Here is a 27,877-nt window from a genome sequence, read left to right as displayed (position 1 = left end):
CAGGATGATTTTTATATTGAAGCAAATAAGCCGCTGGGTGCGACCTAAACCTACTGATGTAAACTGAACTGACTTTAACAGGTCTCAGTGTGTCTTTGGGGGGGGGGACAAGAAAGACCACAGGGAAACTCGCCTCTTTCTTTCCCCATTGAAGTGAAGAAGGTGCTAACCTCTGAGTCTAGCAGAGATTAAGCACTTTAACGCTATTACACATTGCGCTTAACTCCTAAAAAGCTCATTTCCAAGTGGAATACTTAAAATTTAAGTCTTTGCCTGGTGTATTTAAACCCACTTCAGGGTCCGTTCCTCTAGAGGAGGGGCAATGCAATGCCAGACAGAACAGCTGAGCGCTTACGCCTGCCAAGAGCAATGCAAAATTCCTAATCCTTGTCGGTTTTTAGGTTGTGTGTCCCCCCTTTCTGGGGGGCAGCGGCGGCCTGTCCCGCGAGCCGCCGGCAGGGCCCTCAGAGGGGCGTCGGGGTCATTCCTATTTGCCGTGGGGCAGCGCGGGAGCCGCCCAGGCCGGCCCGACCCTGCGAGGCTTTACAGAACCGGCCTCCGCCGCGGGTCTGTCGTTGTTGATGTCGCGATAGCCCATTCTCTACCTCACGCACGATGCACAAAGGGACCGGCGGCGGCGGCGGCACCGGGGCGGCCCCTCACGGGGTGGCGAGCGCCCCGTCGGGGGGGCGGGGCCTAGGCGAGAGGGGCGGGGCCTGCGCCGCCACGGGGCGTTACCTGACACAGGGAGAGGGCGTGGCCTCGCCGGGCTGAGCCTGACGGGGCGTGGTCTGAGCGGGGGCGTGGCCTGCGTCACCAGGGGGCGTGGCCTGCGCGGGGGGGTGTCCGAGCAACAGCTGCCGCGGGAGCCGTTTACAAACAGTGTCGTGAGCGCCAGCGCCGCCGAGTCCGGGCTCCGGCGGCACCGCGGGCGGCAGCCCCCGCTCTCCCCTCCTCCCTCTGCCCCCGCCTTAGGATGCTGGCCGGGGAGGCGGCTCAGGCACAGGTGAGGGAGGGATGGGGGTCAGCGTCCGCGGGGGCTCCGGCCCCCCTGCCCTCCTCCTCCTCCTGCTGCTGCTCACCTGCGGGAGGCGCAGCCCCTTCCCCTCGGGGCGGTCTCTGCATTCAGGGGGCATTTGCCTCCGGGACGTTTTCAGAGGACCTTGGTGGTGGTGAGGGGGGGGGGGGGTTACCCCCTTTGTGAGGAGGGGGGAGCCCCCTTTGTGAGGAGGGGGTGCATCCCTTTGTGACGTGGGGGAGCTCAGGGAGGACACCCCGTCCTCGGAGAGCTTGGCCGCACATCTCCGTGCAGCCCGGTGCCTGCGAGGTGTCCCGGGGGAGAGGAGGAGGAAGAAAAGCAACCGGCGCCGGGGCGAGGGTCCCGCGGAGGTGGGTGGAGAAGGGGGGGGACAGGTGTGAGCGCAGGTACCGAGCCCCCCCCTCCCCATCCCGGGGGCAGCACAGGTATCGAGCCCCCCCCTCCCCATCCCGGGGGCAGCACAGGTATCGACCCCCCCCCTCCCCATCCCGGGGGCAGCACAGGTATCGACCCCCCCCCTCCCCATCCCGGGGGCAGCACAGGTATCGACCCCCCCCCTCCCCATCCCGGGGGCAGCACAGGTATCGACCCCCCCCTCCCCATCCCGGGGGCAGCACAGGTATCGAGCCCCCTCCCCATCCCGGGGGCAGCACAGGTATCGAGCCCCCCCCCCATCCCGGGGGCAGCGCAGGTACCGACCCCCCCCCCCCCATCCCGGGGGCAGCGCAGGTACCGGGCAGGTAGCGCCCCCCGGGTCGGTCCCGCAGCGCCCGCAGGCGGGCAGGGCAGCCAAAGGCAGCGGTGGGTGCGGGGAGAGGGAAAACCCTTCCCTCTCTCCTTTCCCTCCCACCCTCCTTCCCTCCCTCCCTCCCTCCCGTAAACTTCTCGCCGTCCCCAGTTTCCTCCTCCTGCCTGGGATCGCCTCCCCGCGTCCCCCCCGCACAAGTAGGTGCCTTTCCCTGCCCCGTGTACCTGGCCGCGCTCCCCACCGCTCAGCCCCGCTTCTGGGGGGCTCGGGGGGGCTCGGGGGGGGCTTTGGGGTCCTCTCCTGCCGGGAGGGGGAGCGGGAAGAGCCTATTTCTTTGTGAGTCAAAGATGTTCCTGGAAGAAGGATTTGTAGTAAGTGGCTCATGGGGCGGCGGGGGGTGTTAATGAAAAGTTTATTGATCGGTTTGGGCAGTTTTTGTGTCGTTTACCTTTGTCTCCTAAAGACTAAACCCCTTCCTGAGAATTTCCTCGGCATCGTGTTTCTCCTTATTTTTATTATTTTTTTTTTAATTTATTTTTAAGGGGAATAGGAAGTTTAGAAAATAAATAAATAAGCCTCAACTGACTTCTGAAGCAACAAAAGACGTTGCCAAGGGAGGACAATAAAATCCTAGACTATCTAGAGAGTCGATTCCATTCGCAGTCCGTGATACCCACTGGACTTTATGTCTTGGGGTATATTTTTTGTTTGTTTGTTTGTTTTGTTTGTTTGTTTGCTCCCACATCGAAAACCTGCAGCCAGAGTAAGGTCTGTATGTACTGTAATGAGCCATCCCATAAAATGTGCTGTGTGACTCCCAGTAAGTATTTGGATTCAAGTTTTGAAGTGGTGGTGAACAAAAATCTGTATGTTGGGTTATTGATCCGCTGATGAGAGGCGTTTGAATTTGAAAAGGGTTTAATTTAGGGGTTTTGCGTGCCTAAAGGTTTTTTTTTTTTTTTAAGGCAACGTCTTTTTTATTATTATTCATTTCTGAAATGACCTTGAGAGCTTTAAAACTACATCAGTTTCTACCAGTGGGTTTGAGGGGCGGGGGGAGTAGCATAAGGATCTAGTGAAAATCGAAAATAGAAATAGGAACTGAAGTAGATGCAGTGAAATATTTTCTTATAGAAGTATGTGAAAAGGGAAGTTTTTTGTAAGAATGTGTGAAAAAAAGAAGAGAGGGGGAATAACGCAGTTTCAGATGCAAGGAGAGAAGGGGGAGCATATCATTCTTCACATTTTATTAGGCCCTGAAATGCAGGAGTGATATGATCTGCAAGACACAGAAATAAAACGCCTAACTACAAGTTGAATAGCAGGCATTGACTTGCTGACCAGTGCTTCCAGGCTTGGTGGGGGCTGGTTTTGTGTCTGCAAAGGTATCAGAGCACAGTGCTGTGACAATGGCTTGAAAATGCTTTAACGCCATGTTTTATGGCTCTGGAGGAGCTCCTATTAACTGTAGGTTTGGGAATACGACTTAATACTTTAATTTGTGATGTCCACACTGAGGTTGAAGCGTTTCTTTGGATAATACAAAAGGACAGTTTCAAATAAGTAGGATAAACTGCATTCTTTGCCAAGGGGGGGAGGGAAGGGGGAAAGGCTGGAGGAGGAGGTGTGTTTTTTTTTTCTTCCCCTTTACTAGTTCTGTAACTGAGTCAATATTTTAAGATCTGTAGTAGGAATGTGGCTTTGTGATCACTAATCTTTCTGCAGCATTTTTTTTTTTTTTTAATGAGCAGTGTTGTAATTCTGTGCAAAATGTTTGTGTTTTGCATCTCGCAGCTCGTTCTCCAAAGCCATAAGCGCTCTCAAGTTTTGTCCTTTAAGTTTTTTAGGATGGCAAATGTGAAAAATAACTTTAGAAACACGGTTATTACAGTGATTATTGATTGGCTTGGCCTACAGCCAAGCAACTCTCCTGCATGCACCAGAGTTGCTGATTTAAATTCTATAGATTTTTTTTTTTTCATGTGTTCGCCTTTTAGACTCGTTAAACAGTATATGTAGCTGTTTAAGAACAGTAGATCAGTTTTTTAGTTAAGGTTGTTCAATTATGTCTTCATCGGTTTGGAGCTGGTTGAATGACTTGACATGAGATTAAGCACAACAAAAGAAAAAGGCAGGGGAACAACAGCTGCCTCCCAGTACCAGAGCACCAGTCCTCCCAGTTCAGCATTTTACCTCTTACTATTCCGTGGTGTCAGGTTTAAATGTTAATATTTATATTCGTGTTTACAGGAGCATTAGGCACGCGGATAAAACAAACCCCTTGGATATTCGTGTTTTTGGGGGTTGTTTGTCTCTGGCATTTTGAAGAAAACGATCTTAAGATCTGATACTGAGGAGTGAATTGATCTCATTAACTTTTCAGACAAAAGTAGCGAACAGTCACCACTAGTTTGTACTTGTTTAGTTACTGTGTGGTAAGAACTTTAAGGTGTGTCCTTAATGGCAACTGACGATTCTTGCTGCGAAGCCTTGTTTATTTTAGGTGGATGTTTTATACAGAATTTCCAGTGGGACAAATTACTACACTGACTGCACTTATTCTTTCTGAAGGCTGCCTGTAAGCAGAAGAGAATAATTTTGCCATGCTGCAATCAGTATATATTTTAAAATTGAAGCCATTAAGTTTTGCTGTGTATTTTGAGGCTTTTCCTGCTTCCTTTGTTTAAACAGTCTTAAACAGTGCATATCATATATGAATTTAAAGCATTCTTATAGCACTGCTGGGGCCGAATTTAAATTTAAAATGGGTACCTATGTCCTTGTTGATCAAAATAGAAAAAAAACATTTCTTGAAATAAGTGGATGCTTTCTGGTTTTGAATGTGGTAAGAAGGCTATATTTGTATCTTGTAAACAAAGTTTCATATTAAGTAGTCTTTAGAGAATGGCTTCCAGGCTTTGGATTAGAGGATTTTTTTTTTCCCTCCCCTTCCTTTTAAGTGAATAATGTTTTTTTTGGTTTTGCTTTGTTTTGGAAGAGGTGGGGAGAGCAAGATTTAGAGTAGGGGCTAAAAAGAGAAAGATAATAACTTTAGCACCTTTTATCAGGCTGTCTTACACAAAAGGTTACTTCATTTTGGTTTCCCCTTTCATTAGATCACACTTAAAAAATTCCTTTTTGAGCATTTATTTCTAATCTTGTGAATGTATCTCCTCCTTACTACCAGATTTTCATTTGGAACTATGTTGATAGATTAATATCATTTTATGTGACCAAAGTGCTAAATTATTTCTGTGATCAGGGGGAAATATTTTTGAAAGGGAACTGTGGGTTTCCCTTAGACTTTCAAAATGGTGATTACAATAAACTTTTAGTTACAAAAAAGCTGAGAGTCTGTAATTAAGAAGCTCTGGGGAAGTGTTAAGTACATTTTAACTTCCCTTTGTTCTTTGGGACTTTTTGTTGTCCCAGCTCTTTCTAACCTGAATCTTGATTTGGATTTCATTGTCCTAGTAAAAGATTCCATACCCTGTATATGTAAATACACTCCCTCTTTCCTGTGTTATGAAATGCTGTAACTTCTGCTGGCATATGGAAAGAACAGTCCCCCCTTCCCTAAGGTAAAATGGGCTAAGCTTTTTTTACTTTGCAAGAAGCTGAAAGAAGAGTTTGACCTTTGAACTCACCCTCACACTTCTACGCTGCTTTCAGGATGATTAAATAACCAAGGATATTTGCCTGTGTCTTATGCTTATTTATCTCACTTAAAATGTTCTAATACTTAACTGTTGAGGTATTGTCTTTAAATATAGCCAGACAGTACATTTCAGTTACAGCAGGGCTGCCATTTGCCAGCTCAGCCCTCTTATTTTTGAGACTCTTGATTTAGAACATCAGCATTCCAAACACATATTCTTTCCACATCTCATAACTACATTAATTTCAAACTTCTATTTATTTTTGATGGACTTTGGGTCATTTCTGATGACCCTTGGCCCCCTTTTTTTAAGGTGAGCTTAGGAACAAAAAAGTTTTTCTTTCGGTGCATTAATACAGTCAGGGGATTCTGCTGACTACTGTATGCATGCTTTTAGAGAGATGTGACTCATGCCACTAGAGATTTGCAACTGAATACAAAAGTAAGGAAAAGGATATGACCAAGCTATGTAAGACTCTCAATGTGTGTTGTATTTTAGGATTAAAAAAACTCCTCAAATATGCTTTTCCAGCCTAAACTTACCTAGATTTTTGTGCAACTCTGAACAGAAAGCTGCTCTTAAAGTACTTACTTTTGGAAATCAACTTTTTTCCCAGTGAAATTCCCAAATAATCTTGTTTTCTTGCTGATGAAAACTTATTTATGCTAAACTGTCTGTGTGTTGATAGGGAAAAAAAAAGATTAAAACTTCTACTGTTATAATCATATGACGTTGGTCAGAGCATAGTTTATAGCTTATCATAAATCCGGCTGGTTTGAGTCTTCCTCAATTTTTAAGGGGAGCAGCAAGTTAAGTGATACAATAAGAACAGACTTTCTATTTCAAAGTAAAACAATACATACCTATTAGGAAAAAAATAAATTACAAAAATATAGCTGACATACTTGTTTTGAAATGAGTCTTCTGAGTTCGTTGCAGAAGATGTAGTTGGTTATCAGAGTGCCTTCTGAATTTCAAAAGAAAGTACAAGAGGGAATGTGGTGAGAGTATGTAGTGCGACTTAAAGATCTGAGCAGAAACCCATCCAAGTATAAGTGAATAATTGACTGGATAGTGATTTTCTATGTGCTGAAGATTTTATGTAACTAAAAGTATCAAAGTCTGAGTTTGTTTATGTGCAATGGGTACACTTGCATTTTTCAGTGTAATAAAGTGAGTGCAGTTTACCTCAACATAAACTATATGAGGGAAATTAAAGGCCTTTGTATTGTGCTTGCACTTTATCATGATAGCTGAGAACTGGTTGGGTGAAATGAAATCCCTGGGGTTGTGTCAGCCTCTCTTGGTACACAGGTAGGAAGAAGCAAATTAGGTGAACTCCATAGACTGATGTCCAGTGCACTGTAAGGGAAATGGATGTAAAGGTGGTCTGGAGAAGCTACAATTCGTTTAGCTTTAATATTTATTTCTAATATCTTTTTTTTCTTATGGTAGCAAAATTTGTGTATGAAACTACTGCCTGTTTGAAAGATGAGTTTCTTGAGGATGCTAACTCTTCTTTCTAGGACAGTTCGGCACGCCGTAGCCCAGTATGTTGGACTACTTCATCACATACCTCCCTCCAGTCCACTAGCATGAGATAATGTAATACTTGGCAACTGAAAAGATTTAGCCTCTATCAGTCTCTGTGGGTCTCTGGAAGATCTCCCACCTGCATGGAAGAAAGGAGGCAGCTACTTGAAACGTCTGTTTCTAGCACTTTTCTATTATAGTATCTGCAGATACTAGTCCAGGGGATGACTTAAGTAGAAGTAAATGTCTTTTCCCTCAGACTGTGTACCTTTTTCCATCCTTCAAGACTGATTTTTGCAAATACGTAATTGTGGATATGTTTGAAAGTGACAGCTTCAAAGTCAGTGCCCTTCAGAGGGGGGGATGCAGAGTTGCTGCTTTTTCTTCTAAGGTGCAGGGGTTTGAGCTGTGTTGGGTGAGGGTTAGATTCAGAGTTGAAATCAGGTGAGAGCACTAGGGGAGATGAATGGCCTTAAAGTGAACTCTCTGGAAGTGAGTACCTCTCTCAGATTCAGGAATAGTAAGAGAATCTCTTTTCCTGTTATTTCACCTATGCTGCCCAAAGGGATGCAACTTGCCTATAATTGCTACAGAGGAACTCCTCGCTCTTGAGTAATAAGGAATTAAGTCTAATTTGGTAAACTCTGAATTTACCACTTCTTTGTAGTTGTGGTCGCTGGAGAGACCTAGCATCCTTCTGCCAAGAAGTAAAAAAGTCAAATTTGCTTTAAAGGTCTCTGTAAAGATCTTCTTTCAAATGAAAACCAAGACCAAACATATAAGGTAGTCTATGTAAGGTGAGACTGACTCAACAATAAAAATGTATCCCTCACTCCACCAGGAGAGTATTTACCTGCTGTGGAGAGAACAATAAACTGTTTTGTAAGGTAAGGGGTCATTGCCAGTTTAAGTGCATGTAACTTCTTAATTTAATGAAGTTGCATCATCTTATAGCAGCGATGAAATATGTCCCAGACTTATTTAAAATAGGATCGCTCTTGTGTCTTTCAGCCTTTCTACGATAGGTGTTGGCCACTTCATATTGTCCAAAATACACTTTGGTTTTATGGTGCCTGAGAAATTCTCCCCTAATCAAAGAGGGGAAAGGGAAAAAATCTGGCTGTTAGAGCAGTCCTTCTGAACTTTAAAAGTCAATACTTATTTGTAGCACTTCCTCCTTTAATGCCAAGAATTAGTCTCTTTTATATTTGCTCTTGCTCAGTGGAGGAAAAACATGTGCAAAATGATGCAGGCTTATATGTTCTCTGCTTTAAAAGGAATAATTACATCTTTTGATAGAAGAGGCATTCAGTTCACTGAGGAGACACATTCAGCTCATCCATCCTCTGCCAAAACAGTTAGACATATAGCCTTAAAGAAAAAGAGACTCCGCAGGAAAAGGTTTTTTAGAGAAAGGATATCCTTTGTTTCTATTAGTATAGATGTCTGAAATTGAGGGAGGGAGTTTTCCTAATATTGTTCATTATAAACTATTATTTTCCACTGCTGATTAAAATCCTGTTTGCTAGATTTCAGGGAGAAAATGACTTGTATGTATGTCTGTTTTGTCTGACTACAGAAGAGCTTTCAACACAAAATATTTCTAAATTGTTTATAGATAAATGCAAGAATGTCACTATCCAGGCATACTGTCATATGTCTGTTTCTTCAGTTCTGTTTTTATTAATTGTCTGTATCTATTGCCTTGGAAAGCTTTGCAGCCTTGCTAGAAAGGGCTGTAACTTAGGAAAACGGAGTAGCACCTCTCTTAGAGGGGATAAAAAGATAAGCCATGAAAACCCCTCTAAGAGTTTAAGTTCAGGATAACTTTGGAAACTTCAAGCCATAAGGATGAAGACTAACGAGGGGACTTAAATTTACAGATTTAGGGAGTGGAAATTCCAATTTGGGGTCATCTTTTATGTCCTCTTTTCAACCTGAACGTCTTCATTTTGATCTTTCCTGCGATTGAAACAACCAACTCTCTTCCTCCCCTAAATCTCCATTTCCTTTAAAAGTACTCATGTGACTTCTTTATCAGACTGAACTGTTAACAAACTTTATTTAAAAAGATTTTTGTATGCAAACGCTTGGTATAAAAACATGTGGATGAGAACCACTGTTAGGTGTACACACAGGCTCCTCCGTTAACAAAGAAGTGCACTGGGAAGTTGTGTTAAAATGATTTACTGTTAAAAGGTAGAAGGGAGTAGCTCTTCCCTTCCCTAGGAAGCAATAGAATGTGCAGTAATGAAGAGTAAGTTATTGGCTTCACGTAGTGTTATGAAGAAAAGCTGACTCTTCTGCTGTTCTGCAAAATAATGCTTTATCTGTGCTGACTTTTATGGCTTTCCAGTGGTTTAACTTAAGTCATAGGCAGATGGGTGGTTGTAGTCTTTCAGAAATAAGGTCAATGCAGCAAATAGTGTGTTGTTCTCACTAGGTTTAGGGCCTATCCTTCCCTCATTGGGGTTAGAAAATACATTTTTGTCTAATACAGGAAAATACCTGATTGCGTGAGGTGTGACATGTGTGCGTTTCTTCTTAAATGGGGAAAAGGAAATTATGTGGTTGCCATAAAAACCCTAATACCTGTAGAGACAAACCTGAAATTTTGTGCTGTGGCTATTTGGAAATCTGACTAATGTTTTGGAGTGATTGTTTGGTTAGAACCTCGCAATGACACTTCACTTTGCTTTCTGGCTAAACGTAGAAGGCTGTGAAGACCACAGCACCCCAGTACAATAGAGCCACTGTCACTGATGGGCTCTGCAAACACTGCACGCACAACTTGGGACACTACAGGTACTGTCTCCAGAGTTTGGAGCTCTTGAATATTGTTAGCAGCTACTTAGGGATGGTATTTCTGCTTAATATCCTGTGTATGTATTAGGTGTGGTGCAACTGGCTTAACTTTATGCAATGATATATACATAATAAAAAAGGATATACTATAAATAAGATAAGTTCAGCTTCAGCTCAGGCTTTTATTTGAGGATTTGAAGTTGTATTTATTCATGAGCTACTCTGCCCATGATCAATATTATACCTTAATGTAGACGTGACCAGACAAAATAGCTAATATCCATAAGTTAGTTTTTTTTACTTGTGGTCTCAGCTGAGGAACAGGTGATGTTAACTGGTTAATTTTATTTATGTTCTTTAGACAGAACTCAGGCAACTCTTCTGAAAAAGCAAAACTTTTGGATTGGAAGAAAAAAGGTGTCTAAATAACTTGTGGTTTCCAGTAAGCAATTGGCAATATAAAGTCTATTTCAATAGCAATGCCAAAGAGCAGCTGCATGTTCTGAGGTATAAACATACAAAGAGGAAAGAGTGTTTCATGTAAAATGACACTTAAATCTCCAAACTTCTTGAAACATGAGAAAAACTGAAGATTTTTTTTTTTTTAAGTGGAATTGAGAGGTACATAGAAGTTTCTCTAGTCATATAGACACAGTGGTAATTAAGGTAGTTAATGTGCAGCAGCTGGTGCTGTGGAAGGGTTTTGAGTATGGGTTTTTCCTTCTTTGCTGGCACTGGGTTACATAGGACTTGAAATCTTGTGGAACTTTAGTGCGGTAGTGAAAGAAACTCTGGTCATCCCTTGAACACTGGTAGCTTTGCTACTGGCTTTCAACTTAACTATCTGGATAAACTGTTAGCAGATCCTTAACTCAGTACAAATCTTCTAGTATAGAGTAACTAAGTATCATAGAGTTAGTTGTAACTCTTCTAGTTTTCTCACTTCTGTTTTCAAGGAAGTGTTGCAGCAACTAGGTTGACTTCTGTAATTGTTCAGCTTGCTTTTTGCAGTTTAACAATAGCTCTGCTAGCACAGTTAGCAAGGTATAGTTGTTTTTCCTGACACTAGCTATGCAACTTTTATTCCCAGTGCTGTGTAGTGTTTAAAATGAGAAATGTTTAGACTTTGCTGTTCTCTGAAAGTTGTGTCTAGAGTTTTTATTACATATTCATGGAAATTTTGAAATGCAGGAAGTAGAAATGCAATAAAATTACTACTGATAGGTCATTTCCCAAAGAAATCTTTGAGACTGTAATATGTTGTCTTTGGTTGTGTAATTTAATAAAAAGAAATTAAACTTCTTTACGGGCACTTAATTAAAAATTTCTCTGTTTTAATAATCCATTTATATGCAGCAGCTTTTTAGTGTGGTTCTCAGGTGATGTGGCAAGTGCAATGAAAACAAGATGTTCTCATCTGTCCAGTTCAGTCTTTATTTATATATGTTTTGTGGTGTTTATACATATAATAAGTATGGCTGTTGAAATATTTGTCTAAAGGCCATGTAGCCAAACATGACTCACTTGTGAACTAAAGTTTGCTAAATGCTCAGGCTCTGGACTCTTGGAAGAATAAAGTATAGTAGATGGCATCCTGCATTGAGAAGAATTTGCCACTTGTGGACAGACCATTCTAGGAAATGTTGAGATGTGCTGAGTGAGGCAGGTTCCTCCTGACTTGCTCATTCACCTCAAGGCAATTGCAGCAACCACGGGAACATGTGGGCCCTGAACTCTGGTGTGAGGTGCGTGTTGACGTTTACAAATGGTCAGGGGAGTCAGAAGTCAAGATTTCTTGAGTCATTTCAGTGTGAGGAGCGATAGTCATTCTTCATTTTCAGCCTTGAGTTAATCTGTAGCAAATTCATCGCTTTTCAGCTTTTGGAAGGAAGGATTTCCTGTTTTGTTCTGTTTCTTTTCTGAATATCTCTGGTGTCCCCTATCTGTTCTTTTGTCTTCTGAAAGTGAAAGAGAGCAGAAGAAACCCAAGGTACTGTATTTTTTGGTTGTTGTTGAGCTACTGTGCAGACCTTCAGCCACAAATAGTTACAGTGCTCTTAAAACTTCAGGTTGTCCACTTTCCCAAGGAAGCAATAGTGCAGAATTAAGGCAACTCTTAAGAGTTTTGCTACTGCCTACAGGGGTTTGAATAACAGGAATGTAATTAATCAGCATTTTTGGCCCTCAAATCCAAGGCATAATAGTATCTTCCCTAGGAAGAAAGGTTTTGTTAATAATGGATGAAATCCTAGTGTGGATATTTGAGTTGTAGTTCTAGCATGTGTTAGCTTGTCTAAACAGTGAGAGCGTAAAATCGTGCCTACTTGTAAAAGCCATATACCTAATCAGAGTGAAGTGTGTAATCACCAGATAAAAAAAATTAGACTAGAGCTTTATAGCTCACCTTCTGACTCTAGTGGTATTATATTTTTTTCTTCTTAGTATAAATATAATTCCGTCCAGTTGCATCTGCAGTTTCCTTCAGAAATGCTCCCTGTGGTTGTTTTCAGTCTATAGGCACTGTCTCCTATATATCATGGCATATCCAGGAACAACAGTTGCCTGAACTGCAAATAGGTATTTCGGATTCCTAGAACAGGAATATCTTGCTCTGCTTTGCAATGCTGCCTGGAGAATAAGCTGTGGGCAGTTCTTCAAAAGTGTTCAGAGCCTGCTAGTAAAACAAGTGAAAGCTTGAAAAGCATTCAGCAGCTAACATGGCTTTGAAGAGCTATGGAAAAAGTCTCAAAAGGGCTTGTTCAAACCTATTGATAGCTAATAAAATTTGGATCGGAACTCCCCTCGTGATCTATGTGTTAGTTACATGCTCTGTATTTATACGTGCAGTTGTGTGAACGTTTTTTACACGGCTGAGTAAATGAGCTGAGCTGAGATTGAAACAGACCTGTTCTCAAAGGGCTTACCAGAGATGTTATTGATTGATGGAGGTGGATTTTTCACACATCACTGACCTTCCCTAGGTCTGATCTATGTCTGTCTCTTAATTCTAATAAAAGAGTTTTACAAAATGTTTGTTGTTAACCTAGGTTAAGGTTTGAGTGGAACCGTGTGTTGTGGTCCCTGTTACAAGAGTGTCTTTTCTACCCTCATGTCATCCCAGAATGCTAAGGAGAATAGGGGATAGAGTGTGGATTTCTGCTGTTTTTCATCTCTTCTCTTTACAGTGACTTAATTCTTGTTGCTATGTGTTGTAATGCCACAATGGCTCTGAATGTAAATGCATTAAACTCTTAAGTTTGGTCAGTTTTAAGGTTAAGGAGTCTCTCAAAGTTGCTGCTGATTTTTGATGTGTAAATAAATTATTTTCAGGCAGATAGTCACCATTTATGCACATGAGCTTTGCTGCAGCACGTTATCCTGCTGTAAAAAGTACCTCTTAAAACTACAGTAGAAATAGAACAAAACGGCTAGTTGCAACATGCAGTAAAACATGTTAGCCAGCACCCTTTGATATGTTTTCCTTCTGTTTTACAAAAGGGAAGGCTTTTTGAATACTTCAGCTTCAAACTTCTGTTGTAGTTTCTTCACCTGCCGGTAGGGAGTGAGTGAAAGACCAAGTCAGAACTGAATGGGGAGAGTGGAAGGGCGCAAGCAAAAGGTGGTGGCAATAGAAGCAGTTCAGAAGTGTCACGTAATAAACTGAACCTGCCTATTACAAAAGATTTTTGAGTCATTATGCAGAGAGGAAGTGGTATTCATGGCAATGATAAAGCTGAAAATGGGGATAAAGGACTTCCTTGGAAAAAAACCCGTGGCTGCAAACCCTGCACATCTTGTTGCTATCAACCTGTCAGCCAGTGGCTTTTTCCTTCTTGCTTTCTGTACCGTAGCCCACAAGATCCCTAGCTAGAACCTTTTTGATGTTAGATTTGATGATTGTCTAGGCCTGGATTAGAAGGCTGGGCAATGCAGACAGTAAGCTCTGGAGATCCTGATAAAAAAATGGAAGACAAGCAACTGGCAACAATAATTTTACTCTGTATTGCTATTCTGGTGCTTTTGTTCATCCATCTTTACTAGGCTCCAGGATCTTGTTGTCTGCATGGTGGTGGTGAAGGAGATGGGAAGGCTGTAGTGCAGTGAGTGGATAAGGTGTTTGAGGTGTTGGATTTATTATTCCTAGCAACATGTTGTCACGTTTCCTTTCCCAGGTGGTTACCTTGCTGGGCTTGACTGTTCTGTGGTAGGTAAAGGTATCCAGTATAGTTGAAAGCATCATATCAAGCCTGCAGAGGTAGTTGCATTTTCACTTCAGCTGGTGAAAGGTCCTGTCCCACTAACCTCCCGTGGCTGTTACATGGCCTGGCAGGAGCATTATCTGCACACATATTTGGGCCACTAAACTGTATAAACTGTATAAACTTTAACTGTATAAACAGTTAAAGTTCTGGTGGCTGAATTCTGCTGAAATTATTTAACATTTAATGGCTTAAGACCACCTTTTGCTGTCTTGACTGCTGGAGGAAGTAACCTCAGCTGCATAGAAAACCACATCTTTACCTGCTACAACTACTCATCATGGAAATCTGTGTAGCTTGAACTATTTATTACAAGGTTGCGTTTGAATTGTTAGTCTTTCTTTGGATGAAATGACATTAAATATTTCCATTTCTTCCAAAAGCAAGGCAGAGGTGGAAGTTAAGATGAATTTTAAAATGCTGCTTTGCCCATACTGTCTTCTGGTATAAGAGCTATGGAGCATATTGTGTTTTCAGATATATTAATTCAAGTAATGTGAATCACTGGCCAGCTGTCTTTTATGAAATAATTTGCAAAAGTTTGATTCAAGTTTGAATGCATTGTTTTTGTTAGATATTCATGTGTTGACAAATGTGGCTCATCTCATAATGATTCCCCTCCAGTTTATATAGTCTTGTATTAGTTAGGTAGACTTTTGCTTTAACCAAAAATTTGATCAAGTGGAATCCTGAACTCCACAATACTAAAATTCAACAACCCAAAGAGTAGTGGTCATTAATTGCTGCTAGCAGACATTAGAACTTTTTACAGATCTGGAGATTTAAATTGGAGTTGCAATTAATTATATTATAACCCTTCTTAGTCTTGTGGAATCCTTAATCTTCCCTTTTCAGCATAATCAATAGAGCTCATTTTTTGCAATTTGGAACTAGAAGCATTTATTTTTTAAGTATAATAGTTATCCTCTTGGATGACGTTAATATTAAACTTCTGTTCAAGAAATAGTATCATTAATTTAAATAAACTTTGAGATTATCTAATTATGCCAGTCCAAAATTGTTGCAGAGATTGTAAATATGCAGAAAATAGTAAAAGCTTTGAGTTCTTAATACAAAGATTTGTACTGATGCTTCCTGTGTACGAAAAATATGAAAGCTAATTCTAACCTGTCTGGTCTTGGAATAAAAGTCTTGCTGAACAGCATTTGGAGAACAAAGAAGTAAAGTTTTACTGTGTCTCTGATTTCGCAGGTTCGAGTAGAGGTTACTTTGGCTTACTGCGTGTACATGTTATAAATTTGGTTTGTATTGGGATGTGGTTACAGCAGCTTTATGTAATAGGCTAAGAGTAGGTTTAGAATAGATAGTAGACAAAGTGTTGCTTTTATATAGCAATCTTAATACAGAAGCCCAGCTAATGGAATACAGAGATATTCAGGACCATACTGTTTCAACTGCAGCGGATAAAAAAGTGACTGAAGTGTCTTTTAGCTGTCCTTTGACTATTCATTGTAAATATGCCTTCTGTCTTCAGGATCATTCAGTACTTCCTAGCCTTAATGTTTTCTTCATTTGGGAGACAATACTTTTCTTTTGAAAAATCTGACTGTTTTCTCTCTTCTGTAGGTGCTGGAGTTCTTTGTGGCACTGAACTCATCCTTGAGTGTATTTTGTCCAATGCAACTATTTGAATTGCTTGAACAAAAAAACTAAGTGCAACTGACTGTTTCTACAGACTTGAAAAATTAGAAGAAATAGTTCAAAAAAACCTCATTCCGTCACTGAGAGAACCAAGGGATACACTTTCAGTGACGTGTGAACACAGATAAATATGAAAAAGAAATAATTTTTTGCTTAAGGAAAAATCTTTTTCCTGGCAGAGGACTTTTAGCTTAGCGGACTTGTGAGCACACATTGGAGAACTTTACAAGTGTCCTTATTGTGATCGGTGAATATCACCAAAGAACTGAAACTTTACATTAAAACACGTAATAGAGAACAGAACGTAAGAAACATGCCAACTCAGCCTCTCTTGGCATACATGGATGGACCGGATGGAATAGCCAGTACTGTTGGTGCACAGATGGAGAATAATGATGCCTCAATGACAATAAAAGGAACAAACACAATTTCTTACAAAAGCTTGCAAGAAAAGTTTCTCATGCAAGCTGAGGGATGCATGCCTCTGGATTGCATGTTTTGTGATGAGACTTTTAAACATCCTGAAGAACTTGGTAAGCATGTTTTAACTCAGCATAGGCCCACTCTTTGTGAACCTGCTGTCCTGCGTGTTGAAGCAGAGTATCTTAGTCCTCTAGATAAAAGTCAAGTAAGAACAAACTTGTCTTCGCCAAACAATGAGAAGGACAGTGAAGAGCTTAGTTGTAAAGTTTGTGGACAAACATTTGGTGAGGCTTTTGACGTGGAGGCACACATGAAAAAGCATAAAGATTCTTTCACCTATTGGTGTAATGTATGTGGAAGAAGATTTAAAGAGCCGTGGTTCCTCAAAAATCACATGAGAACACATACTGGAAAGCCTGGTTCTAGAAACAAGCACCAACAAGGTTCTGAAAGCCCCGCAACAATAAACGAGGTGGTGCAGGAGCACGTAACTGAAAACGTAACGTCACCTTACAAAATTTGTATGGTTTGTGGTTTCCTATTTCTCAATAAAGAGACTCTAATTGAACATAGCAAAGTGCACACCAAAGAATCAGTACGCAGTGGCAAAAGCCTCCAAGTGACTGGTGAACCTCATGCAGAAGAAATGTCTCAAAAAGAGGAATTTTTTCAGTTCTTGAATTTACGATCAAAATCAATTCCAGAGAATGACAAATCTCAAAAACCTGTGAAATGGATAGCTGAACTAGATCCTTTCAACACATATCAAGCATGGCAGCTGGCTACCAAAGGTAAAGTTGCAGTTGGCCATGGCCAAACTAAAGAACCAGGGCAAGAAGGATGTACAGACAATGATGATTCGTCTTCTGATAAAGAAGAACTTGGTGAAATTTGGAATGCAAGTAAGGGTAGCCAGGCTGAAACTACAGGGAAGTCAAAAGTAAATAAAAACAGCAGTTACACAGGGAATGCTAACTTATCCCAAGACAAATTGAAGCATCCTGGTGGTGAAGTGCCTTCTATGGAGATGGATTCTAAATTGTCACAGAACAAAGAGAAACCAACACACTGTTCGGAGTGTGGCAAAGCCTTCAGAACATACCACCAGCTAGTCCTTCATTCCAGAGTACACAAGCGAGACAGACGGACTGATGGAGAGTCTTCAGCTTCTTTGAGGACATACTGTGGTGATATGATTGCAAATCTGGATGAAAATGGAGCAGGAGAACGGATAGAAGGAGGTTCTGAAGATGGATCTGAAGATGGGCTTCCAGAAACCCTTACCATAGGTGAGTAGAGTTCTGAGCACTTAAGTTTGAAATTACTGTTACTGTATTAATTAAGAACTCTTTAGAGCCAAAGAACGCGTCTCACCTGTCTTAGTTACCATGAAATGTTATGATGGGGGAAGGGTATAAGAAAAAAAGAAAGGCTCCGACTCCGTCTTGAGGTCTTCAAGGTTGTGTTGGGCCTTCTTTCAGTTATGATTTGGGTTACTAGAGTCTCTGAAATACTTTTAATACTGACGAGTCTAGGAAAAGTCACTGTTTACTTATCCCTTATGTTTCTCTCTCTCTCTTTCTTGTACCCACAATAGCAAGATTCTTACTTTTGACCTTCTTGTCCAGCATGTTTTTTACAAACAGTATTTCTGAAGAAACCCTTGCAGTTTCAGGGTTCAACCCCCCCCATCTTGTAAGAAAGGGTAGAAAATGCCCTGTGCTTGAGACCATGCAATTTGTTTGGAATTACTCTTTATTTCTCTGGTTCTTAATTTTCTTCTATCAAACCACAGGTTCTTTGTTTCTTTTCAGTGGTATGTTACTTAAAAGCCTGGATGTCGGAACCAGCAAATTTAAATTAATTGCATAAGGACATATATACAGGCTCTTAATATGTAGACCTCCTGTATGTTAGAGGTATATATTTCACTCTTCTTCTTTGAAGGGTTGCTATCAGATCTCTTTGACAGTGTAGATGGGCTCAATCTGTGTTACCCAGGATTAATTCTGCATCTTGCTGTGTCTTAAAAAAACAAGTGATACTGAATGAGTTCTTAATTGGAAAAGATTGCATGTCTGGGGACAAACAGGAATAGCAAACAGTCTACTAGCTGATGTAGCACTCCTGTGTGTGACATGCTTTGAGTCTGCATTTAAAGAACAGACACTTGCATAATCTCAAGAAAAGACACAACGTACAGAATGTCCTGGCACACACGACTGACTTTTCCTTTTCTGGTAATGTGCAGCCCTTTATTTTGCCTCTAGTAACAAAGGAATGAAATTATTACTTAATGTTAACTTGCTTGTTTTGTTTCTCAGTGTCTTATCTTAAAGTACAACAGCTTTCATTGTGAGATGCTGAGTCATGCTTATTGAGACATTATCTGTTTGTTTAAAACAGCTATGGCTTGTCATAGCTGTAGCTTAGCCATACTTAGTATTTCCAGTATAGAAGCTTTTCAACATGTAAAATAGTTCTCTGAAGTTCTTAAGCTATCTGTTATGTATCTAACATCTTGTTCAAGCAGAATTTCATCTTCCTTATCTTCTAACTGTAGCCTTCTAGTCAGCTTTGACTTGGATGTTTTACTGAAGTTGACTTGTTTTTTCAGTTCAACCTGCCAAAGAAATCATGTTGATTTGAATGGTGTATTGTGTGTAAGCTTTCTCGCATTTCTTGTTAGACATTATGCTGTACTTGCCGCCCTCCAGTGGTAACTCCTGCTGCTTACACTTGAGTGGAACCCGTTTCTAATCTGTACTTTCTTCCCTGAGAACATGTTTCACAGAATAGGAACCCCTGTCGCTTTCCTACTCCCGTATTTGTCAAAGCATTAATGCTTGTAGGGGCAGAAGATTACTCATTACTGTTAAAATAAAGAAGATATTGTTATACAGGCAAGACACTTCATTGGTCAGAGCAGAAATAATAATAATATTACAATTAATAAGAAAGTCTCTGTCTTCTCGCCTTCCTTTCCCAAAACACTTTCATGTGTTTTGCCACAATGGATAGAACAGGTTTAGAGTCTGGATCATGACTTTCACATGTACTTTTTCAAGCATTCCCTTTAGTAAAAGGATACAGTTTATAACCAGTATGAATTTTTTAGATGGGCTGTTTTCCATCAAGTTCCAGTAGGTCACTAAAGATATTTTTTTTTTCTTTGAGACCTAGTTTTGTATCTTGTTTGTTCTCTGGGGCTTCTTTGTTACAGTCACTAACCACAGCACTACTTGACACAGAAACCTTTTTAACTCTTTTGGTCTTTGATTGCTAAGCACACAGCAGTACAGGACAAAAGATGCTTGCAGACGGTAGGAGTTCACAACAGTTCATTCTGTATTTTCCCTTAATTAAACAATTGGAATAATTGCGTATACTTCTAAGTGAGACTCTGGATTTGCATTTGCTCTTCGTAATTTAGTTATATTTTCTCCCAAAGATAAAAATGAAGATTGTTTGGAAAGAGCAAAAGTTAAAAACCTTGGAGCCTCCAGAGAATGCAGCTATTGTGGAAAGTATTTTCGCTCAAATTATTACCTCAATATTCATCTCAGAACTCATACAGGTAAATGGGCTTCACCTTTGTGGGAGGGGAAGAAAGTCTGCTAAATCTAGTTGGATGGAATGCATTTGGTTTTGCTGAAGAAAAACAGAAGTTTCCTTCAAAATTATTTATATTAAGAACAAAGTTTTCTCTAATGCTAAAAAATACAATTGAAATTTCTTAGAATTATTTGTAAATTTTTTTGAATAGAGCTAATTACATTAAGTACTGCTAAGAATACAATGTGGGTTTGTTTTTTTTTTTTTTTTCTTTTAGCAGTCTAGCAAAAAGGAGCCTGTTTCCCAGGCATTAAGTTGTTTGTCTGCCAGTTGCTGCTACCTGGGGAAAAAGCTGTGTCTATTTTTCAGTGCAGCTTTTTGTTTTCCATAGCCAGGCAAACTCCTTGTACTCCTTTTAATGTATGTCCCTGTTTCTTTTGAAACAGCTCTATTTATAGATGAACTGTAACATTTGTGTTGTTGAATAGCATACTTGTGGTATGATCAAGGGCTGCAAATTGTTGGAGTTGACCCACAGCTATACTTCTTGCTTATCTCTGCCAAACATATTGTCAGCTACCATCTCCACACATAGCTAACGCGTGGAAAATATCTTCATCATAGCCAGAAGATGTCACTGTAGTTAGTAAAACCAGTAAGATGTAGTTTAAATGATTCAGATGAGTTTGAGAATTATGAGTATGTGGAAGGGGAAAGAAAAATCTGTTGTACTGTTTTTCAGTCTACATTATTTGTCTTGATTTGGAGTCTTGAATACAATTGAAATTGTATCGAACTTATTTACTGATAAAACTGTGTTTCAGGTGAAAAACCGTACAAATGTGAATTCTGTGAGTATGCAGCAGCACAGAAAACTTCACTGAGGTATCATTTAGAGAGGCATCACAAGGACAAGCAAGCTGATAGTGCAGCAGACGTGAAAAGTGACAGCAAAGTTTCATTGCAGAGTCAGGAGACAGAGCTCTTGCTGACTGCTAATGGTGCTCAACAAACCAAAAATTTGAAGAGGCTTTTTGATGATGCCAAAGATGTTGGAGGCTGCTCACCTGCCAAGCGGCAAAACGAAGTTTTGTCTTTGAACAATGCAATGGGCAGCACGGTCGTTTTAAAAATTAAAAGCAGTTCTAGGGAATTGAACAAAGGTTCTGTTTGCAACAATTCAAATAGAATACACGAAAATGTGCCTACTCCTTACCCGGAAAAGCTAAAGGCTAAGAGGGACGCAAAGGAAGCTCAGCCCAATATTCCTTGTAAAAGAGAGAGAAAGACTTCTGTGGCATCAGATGAAGATGACGTCCAGTATGTTTGTGCTTTAAAGGATGGAAAAAGTGTGGATGATGTGCAAGAGTTCACTGAAACCTACACGCACAAACCTGTGGTGGATTCTCAAGAAAAGCCTTTGAACTTATCTATTGGGACTTCACAAGAATGTTCAGTGATTTCAGCTAGAGGCCTGCGAGTACCCTGCACCTGTCCGTTTTGTCCTTACAGAACACTTTACCCAGAAGTCCTAATGATGCACCAGAGGCTGATGCACAAATACAATCCCGACACCATTAATAAAAATGGCTGTAGAAGCAAGGCTCTGGTTAAAGCCAGGCGCACTGGGTGCCCTCCAGCTCTGCTTGGGAAAGATGTGCTTCCTCTGTCTTTTAGTTCTAATAAACGTAAAGCTTCTCCATCTACACAGCAGAAACCGCAAACAGGGAAAGCTAAACAATGCCAGCCTCCGCAGAACAAAGTCCCTCACTTCTCAGTGACTGACTCAAGCAGCGCAGCCCCAAGTAACCTCAAGTTTCAGAAACAGCAAAGTAATATTGGAGCTCAGGCAAATAACTACAGACAACCTCAACAAGAAATGCACTCCAGTTCCAGTATCTCTCCGGTATTGGACAGAGTAAAGAGACCTGAATATAAAGTGAAAGTTCTAAGTGTTCCAGTGTCTCAGTCTGGTCTAGTAAGCAGCAGTATGAATGAGGCTCTTGACTCTCATCTAAATGAATCTGCTTGGCCTTGTCATCAAGGAAGAGACTATTTTTGCAGTAAATCTGTGAGCAATGTAAATCTAGACTACGGTGAAACATCTGCTAAACGAATGAAAACCAACGTGTTAGCTGTTGAGCATACTGACTCTCCAATGGCTAATTACAGAAGATACGAATTGAGCAGATTTCGTATTGTAAACAGATATGCAAATCTGCTACCTCAGGAATGTTCTCGCACCAAACCTATATCCTCTGTTTTGCCAACCAAACAAGGGCTTCTGAATTCAGATGATGTTGATCCTACTAATGTATTGACTGTTCTCAAACCTTACGAGTCATATGGCTCTGGATCACTTTACAGTTCTTGTGGACCTAGCAATGGCCAAGTAACCAGCTCTGCAGCAGAAGGTATGGTGTCTCCTTCCTAGTTAACTGTCTTACGCTATTACAAAGGAAGATGAATGAAATATGAGTGTGTAAAATAAAAACAAAGCTGTATGTAGCATTTCACCAGGTCCAGTCAATGGTTGGATTTTAAATTTAAATTCCAGGTTCAGCAAACTCCTGGCTTGGGGAATTAAGACAAGGAAGGTCTGAATTTTAAAGAGGGATTTAAAGTTCCTCAAGTTCCTCCCCTCTGCCATGGGTCTCTGATAGCAAACACGTATTGTTTGCTCATCAGAGCACTCCAGACGTGCTAACTAATCCAGGATACAGAATGAGCCTTTCTGCTTAATATACCAGAAGTCTTAGACCATCTGGAATATTAATAAGACTTCTTACAGAAGAAAAAACCACTCATGGACAATTGTTCCCTTCAGTTGCAGAAAAGGATATGTTGCAAATCATAAAACTTATGATTTAAATCTTTTGCCTATATTCTTCAATAGGCTTTTATAAAGGTTAGGTTTTGGTAGGAGCAGAATACTTCATTAAATCAAGACAATATAGTTGTGCTATTCTAATTAGCGTTGCCTTGCACTAAGTATTAATGCTTTGTGGAAAATTCTGGGCCTGGCAGAAATAATTGTTATGCGATATATTTGGAAAACTTTGGTGCTTTTATAGGATGCATTTTTTTTTTTTATTCTTAGTCGGCATTTTTCAAAACTTATAAGGAGGCTGAGATTAAAAGGTGTTAGGTAGTATTTTGAGTTGTCTGACTGGAGAAAATGGCATTTATGACTGTGATCTGAAGGCAGTATGGACTTGGCAATAAATACAGCACTTTGAATTTTGAAATGAAGATCCTATTATAGAAATGATTAGTATGTGTTTGCTGTATAGTCTTAAAGTCTCCGCTAAGTTCTTTAAACTCTGTGAATACTTCCATTCTCCAGAAGCAGTAAGATTATTCTTTTGAAGTAGCCTGGATTCATTGCAAGCAGGGGAGGGGGACCTGAGGTCAGAGTGAACTGCAAGATACCAAATCTGCATGTAGTTACATGGCAAAAATGTATTCACGAGCCGTGTTCTGGTTTTCGTTTGCTTGTTTAAAGGTTGTGGGCTTCAAAAATATTCAGGCTTCCTTGTGGGTTATGGAAGGGTGAAGGCAAATTAATGTTACAGTTCTGTTTCCAGTCTGGGTAGGGAGTGGATAAAGGCAAAGCCAGCATCACAGTTGACTCACTGTGGTTGTGATGGTTGTGAAATGGAGCTAATTCCTAGTTTCATGAAGAGCATTGTCTGTGTACCATGAACTGTACAGTGAATTGCTCCAAGGAATGTAAAATGGGCACTAGGTTATGCAAGAATGCAGAGAGACAGGCAGAAGGACAAATGTTGCTGTCTCTTGATTCCTAGTGATCTGAGAGAGTGAAGAAGAGAGTTGTGGGGTTTTTTGGGTTTTTTTTCCTGAGCACAAACTATGTTAATTTGCCAGAACTGATGACTTGTGCTTCATGACAGTACCTGTTGTGCAGATAAAACATTTAAAACATTCAAGGTTTGAGGGAATCCTATTGAATATAAAAAAATAAGTATAACATCCTATTTGTTTTTATGAAAACTGGAAGGAGGAAAGTTAAAAATTCATACAGCTTCAACCAGCTAGAGCAGAGTAGTCTCTAGGAACAGTCCCAAGGAACAGATGGTGTCCAGTGTCTTGCTCCATTAGAGCATTATTGTATGTTTTGGATAGGGAAGTTCTCTTATTTTGCGAGTAGTCTTAGTGAGGTTAGGCTATTGAAGTAGCAGTTGATGCAATAATATTTTTAAACGATGACTTAATTGGAATCCACCTTGTTCTTCTTTCGAAAGCTCCACCTGTCTGCCAGAAAAATCTGTGGTATGCTTTTCTTCCTCTTCCTCAGTACAAGCCTGGAGACAGTAGCCTTTAGTCAAGAACTTTGTACTGTTTCTTGTTATTTAGAGCTCTCAAAACCATGTCTACAACTAATTTGACAGTGGTGTTGTCATGGAAATAAAGATTTCATTGTTTGTTACACAGTATTGTCTGAGGGCAAGAAAAGCAACTTTCTATGGTTGTTACCTGTATTGGAGAGACTTGTGAAACAAGACCCTTTCTGTAGGTTTTCTTAGCAACTTCGATTAAAGCCCTGTGCAATAAAATGCAAAGTTTTAAGGTTCATTTCCTAGTTTTCCAATCATTCTGCTCAGAAGTACCTGACCCAACCAGTGATAGTTGTTTGAAAAGGTGGAGGGTAGCAGACAGGGAAGCTTCTCAGTATCAAGGCTTTAATGCTGGTGGAGACGGTGAAGGTGAAAGCCTGTACAAATTCTTTTTGTGTTAAAAAGCTGCAGTGCAACTGTTTGTCTAAGAGTCGCAGCTCCTCAGAGATGCATTTTGTAAGCTATCACGTGCAAAGCACTGCAGGTGTAGACCTGCAGGTTTCAGCAGTTTGTTTATTGAACCCTGGTGATACTATAAAACATGATGTCAAAACCTTTTTTAAGGGCCTCTGTGCCTTGTGGCAACATTATTTAGGTCCTATGAACATGTTATGTCGCATGTTAAATGCTGGATCAAGTTGTCATGAGAATATGTTCCACTTGGCAAACTTGATTAAAGCGTGATGCCTTCCGTTATTGCTTGTAAGCTCTGCCATTCTGTGTTGCCCTGAAGAGACAGAAACATTCTGAAACCACTCAGTTTGTGTTATTTTCAAATTAGTTGCCTTTGCAATGGCAACATGCTATCAGGGATAACCTGTTGGCTGATTGATCTGGCAGAGGCTGCAAATTAAAGACAATTGCTCATGACACACTCCAGTGGCTTCATGGATTCTGTTGAAATATTAATTTAGCTTTGCCATTTTAATTTAATTAATGCTTGCTGAGTTTTTTCTGTGCTGCATTTAAAGCTTTCATGGAATATGAATGGCAGTTGGGTTTCTTGTATCCTGTGGGAGTAATAACTCTTGACTTTTTTCCTTAATTTTATGAAGTGTTTTTGACTGCTTGCTTAAGCTAATAAGACTTAATATGGAACAGGCATTGATTTCAGATATAGAAATCTGAATTAACGGTCTCGGATAAACATGAAATTACCTGTATACTAGTCTGAAAGTTGTTTAACAAAGGTCTTCAAGTAAATGTATGTTAACACTCTTTAAAGTGCCACAGTCGCCATATAATCTATGATGGCAATAATGTAACGTAGCTGCTCTTCCTCTCAAATACTCCTGTTCAAAAATTCATTTTAAAATATACCAAAACTAGATATGTAGTCACCATGCTGTACTGCAGCACTGAAACCTTAAAACAAAGCCTGCTGTATGATTAATTAAGCAAAGGTAATTTTTTTCTTGCAAATAGAATGAGCAAAATTTAGAGATGGACATCATGTGTATACAGCTTAGAACAACGTTGTTAAGTTAATATTTGCCCTTCCTCTTGTATTTGTTCTGGATACCAGATTTCATATAATCTTCTAGTAGGGGTAGGGATATCTTGTCCTACCCCTGCTCGTGAGATGATTTGTGATAGCATCTGTGGTATTTTGGGATTCTGGGCGGTGAAGTAGACCTGCTCACAACTGAATGTCTGACCAACTGGATTAGCAGGAAGTAATTCCAACTCCTCTAAACTTATTTTTGGCAGGAAAGAGATCAGTGTCATACCAACACTTACCTAGCAGCGTGCTACAAAAGAGAAGCTATGAGAGTTTCATTGGTAGTGCGCACTTTCGACCAAGTGACAAGAAGAATTAATCATTTACTTCAAGAAATGGTAAACCTTTTGAACTAATTGTTACTTAAGTGTTGCATTGTGTACTGGTAACATCAAAGGTTGCTGCATCCTATGAGAGGTTATGAACGTCTGAACCAGAATAGCTGAAAATACAAACTTTCCTCCCTTGTGAAGTAACCCAAATACTGGTGTAGCAGTATTAGTTGCTTTAAATACCAGTAATGGCTTGCATAAAAAGTGCATAGATGCTCCTTTACTGTAAGAAGTGGAAGGGGTAACAACAGATAAATCTATTAATTATTTACAATACCAGTGGGAAGCGTTCGGCAAAAGGGCTTTCCCCTTAAGTCAGAATGTGGGGGTGGGGAACCATCCGTGTGGAGAACTAGAAAAGAGAGGAAGTGCCTGTTATCACAGTTCATGAATCCTACGAGGGGTTATGTTGGTTAGTCCTTCCTGAAAATGTAGACATTACTCATTTTACAGCTTCTAAAGATTGCAAGGATTGCCTCAAACAACAAGTCACTTGGGTGGATTATTTCATAGGGAAGTGAGGGTTTCCTGATAGCTCCTTAACAATTTATCTTTGTGTACTGGAGAGGTTGTCCCAAATAGTTTTTCCTTTGTTTGACCGAGGGGTGGGTGTTGCCTCTTAGGGGAACAGGTCAAGCTGAATTCCCTTGCTTCATCTCTTCAGTTCTGTAGCTCTATCTCAGAACTTAACAACCCCATTGTGTTTGCAACATTCTTAGCTGCTAAGGAGATAAGTACTCCACAAGACTATAAATAAATGTGTCTGGATGCTTTTTTTTTTTTTTCAAACCCAGAGCTACAGATAATTTTCCTCATTCAAATTTAAGGAGCTACCTCCTGAATGCTATAGCACCTGGACCAGCATGCACTATTTTATGAAAAGATTTTATGTATCTGGGGAGCAGATATCTCACGTCTTTTAAAATAGTTTGCCTTATTTCTTGATATTATTCTAATCGTACTGCTTTTGTTGTTCCCCTACTATGCATGTTTTTGTCAAGTCCTTCTTTTTTAAGCTTACTCAGTTTCCTGCCTGTATTTCTACTTGGGGCTTGAGTATCTTCAACCATAGACTCAATTGCCAGCTTTTATTTGGCAAACAGAAGACACAGACCTTATATGGTAGTATCAGTCTCTAAACAGCCTTATGCAAGGGTGTGGAAGAAATTCCTTTTGTTTTAAGATACCCTTCAAAACAGAAAAATGTGTTGTAATATTTTATAGTTCCTTACCACAAAACTATTTTTTTTTCTCCTAGGTCTGAGGACACAAGTGCATATTCTATGGAGTTATACTTGCAGTTCATCCTTTGAGGAAAAATGGATAGTGAAAGCTACTGAATTAAGCTGTGATTGTACTGTATATACAAACACTACAGTTCTGTAATACCGGTTCTGTTAACATATTGTACCAAATAGCCATGAAAAAGTAGTCTAAACAATTGGGTTATGAAGGTGTGTGGAGAATGTATATCTTGACATTGACTTTAGTATTTTTCATTAGAATTAATTGACCAAATATTAGGTAGGAATTATATTTTTACATACTTGAGCGCTGCTGAAGAGTTTCTCTTTGAAAGAATATATAAGCATTGCACCTCAGGTAAACTGTAGATACTGAAGTTGAAATCCTGTTGGCTTAATGCTCCTTTTTCATAAAGGTGAAAGTTTCTCATCTGTTTTTTCAGTCAAACTATATGTTAGTTTTTAAAAACAACTTCCAAATAAACTGTTTGAAACTGTCCAATTGAAAAATGTTGTGAACATCAGAGCAACAGCGCTGACATTATGCTGATCTGCTTTGTATTTGTAAGGACCATAATGTGCTGGAGGGATCTGTTTCCCTGGGGTTGTTTCCAGCGTATTTTTAAATGCAAGGATGAGGCAACGCTTGACATTTGGATTTCAGTATGGCATTCCTGAAATACAGTTGGATTCTTCTCTTGGTGTTGGTTGCTGTTCTTCAGAGAAGCCTCTTAAACATCTCTACCAACAGACAAACTT

General features: G+C 40.2%; 1 protein-coding gene across 2 annotated transcripts; it reads left to right on the top strand.

Moving 5' to 3' along the window:
• The first annotated feature begins 879 nt into the window (after nucleotides 1-879).
• ZNF217 (zinc finger protein 217) lies at nucleotides 880-27,877 on the top strand. Of its 2 annotated transcripts, none has more exons than XM_069872052.1 (6): nucleotides 880-1,006; nucleotides 15,631-17,417; nucleotides 19,580-19,705; nucleotides 20,508-22,097; nucleotides 25,752-25,880; nucleotides 27,133-27,877. In XM_069872052.1, the coding sequence occupies exons 2-5, from the start codon at nucleotides 16,019-16,021 to the stop codon at nucleotides 25,859-25,861; spliced, it is 3,225 nt and encodes a 1,074-aa protein (XP_069728153.1). In that variant the 5' UTR covers nucleotides 880-1,006; nucleotides 15,631-16,018; the 3' UTR covers nucleotides 25,862-25,880; nucleotides 27,133-27,877. The 2 variants fall into 2 exon arrangements, with proteins under 2 accessions (XP_069728153.1, XP_069728152.1); XM_069872051.1 differs by having other exon boundaries at nucleotides 881-1,006; nucleotides 19,562-19,705.

Source organism: Phaenicophaeus curvirostris, chromosome 18, assembly GCF_032191515.1.
Source record: "Phaenicophaeus curvirostris isolate KB17595 chromosome 18, BPBGC_Pcur_1.0, whole genome shotgun sequence".
Classification (NCBI taxonomy): domain Eukaryota; kingdom Metazoa; phylum Chordata; class Aves; order Cuculiformes; family Cuculidae; genus Phaenicophaeus; species Phaenicophaeus curvirostris.
This window is presented reverse-complemented; position numbering and strand designations above follow the sequence as displayed.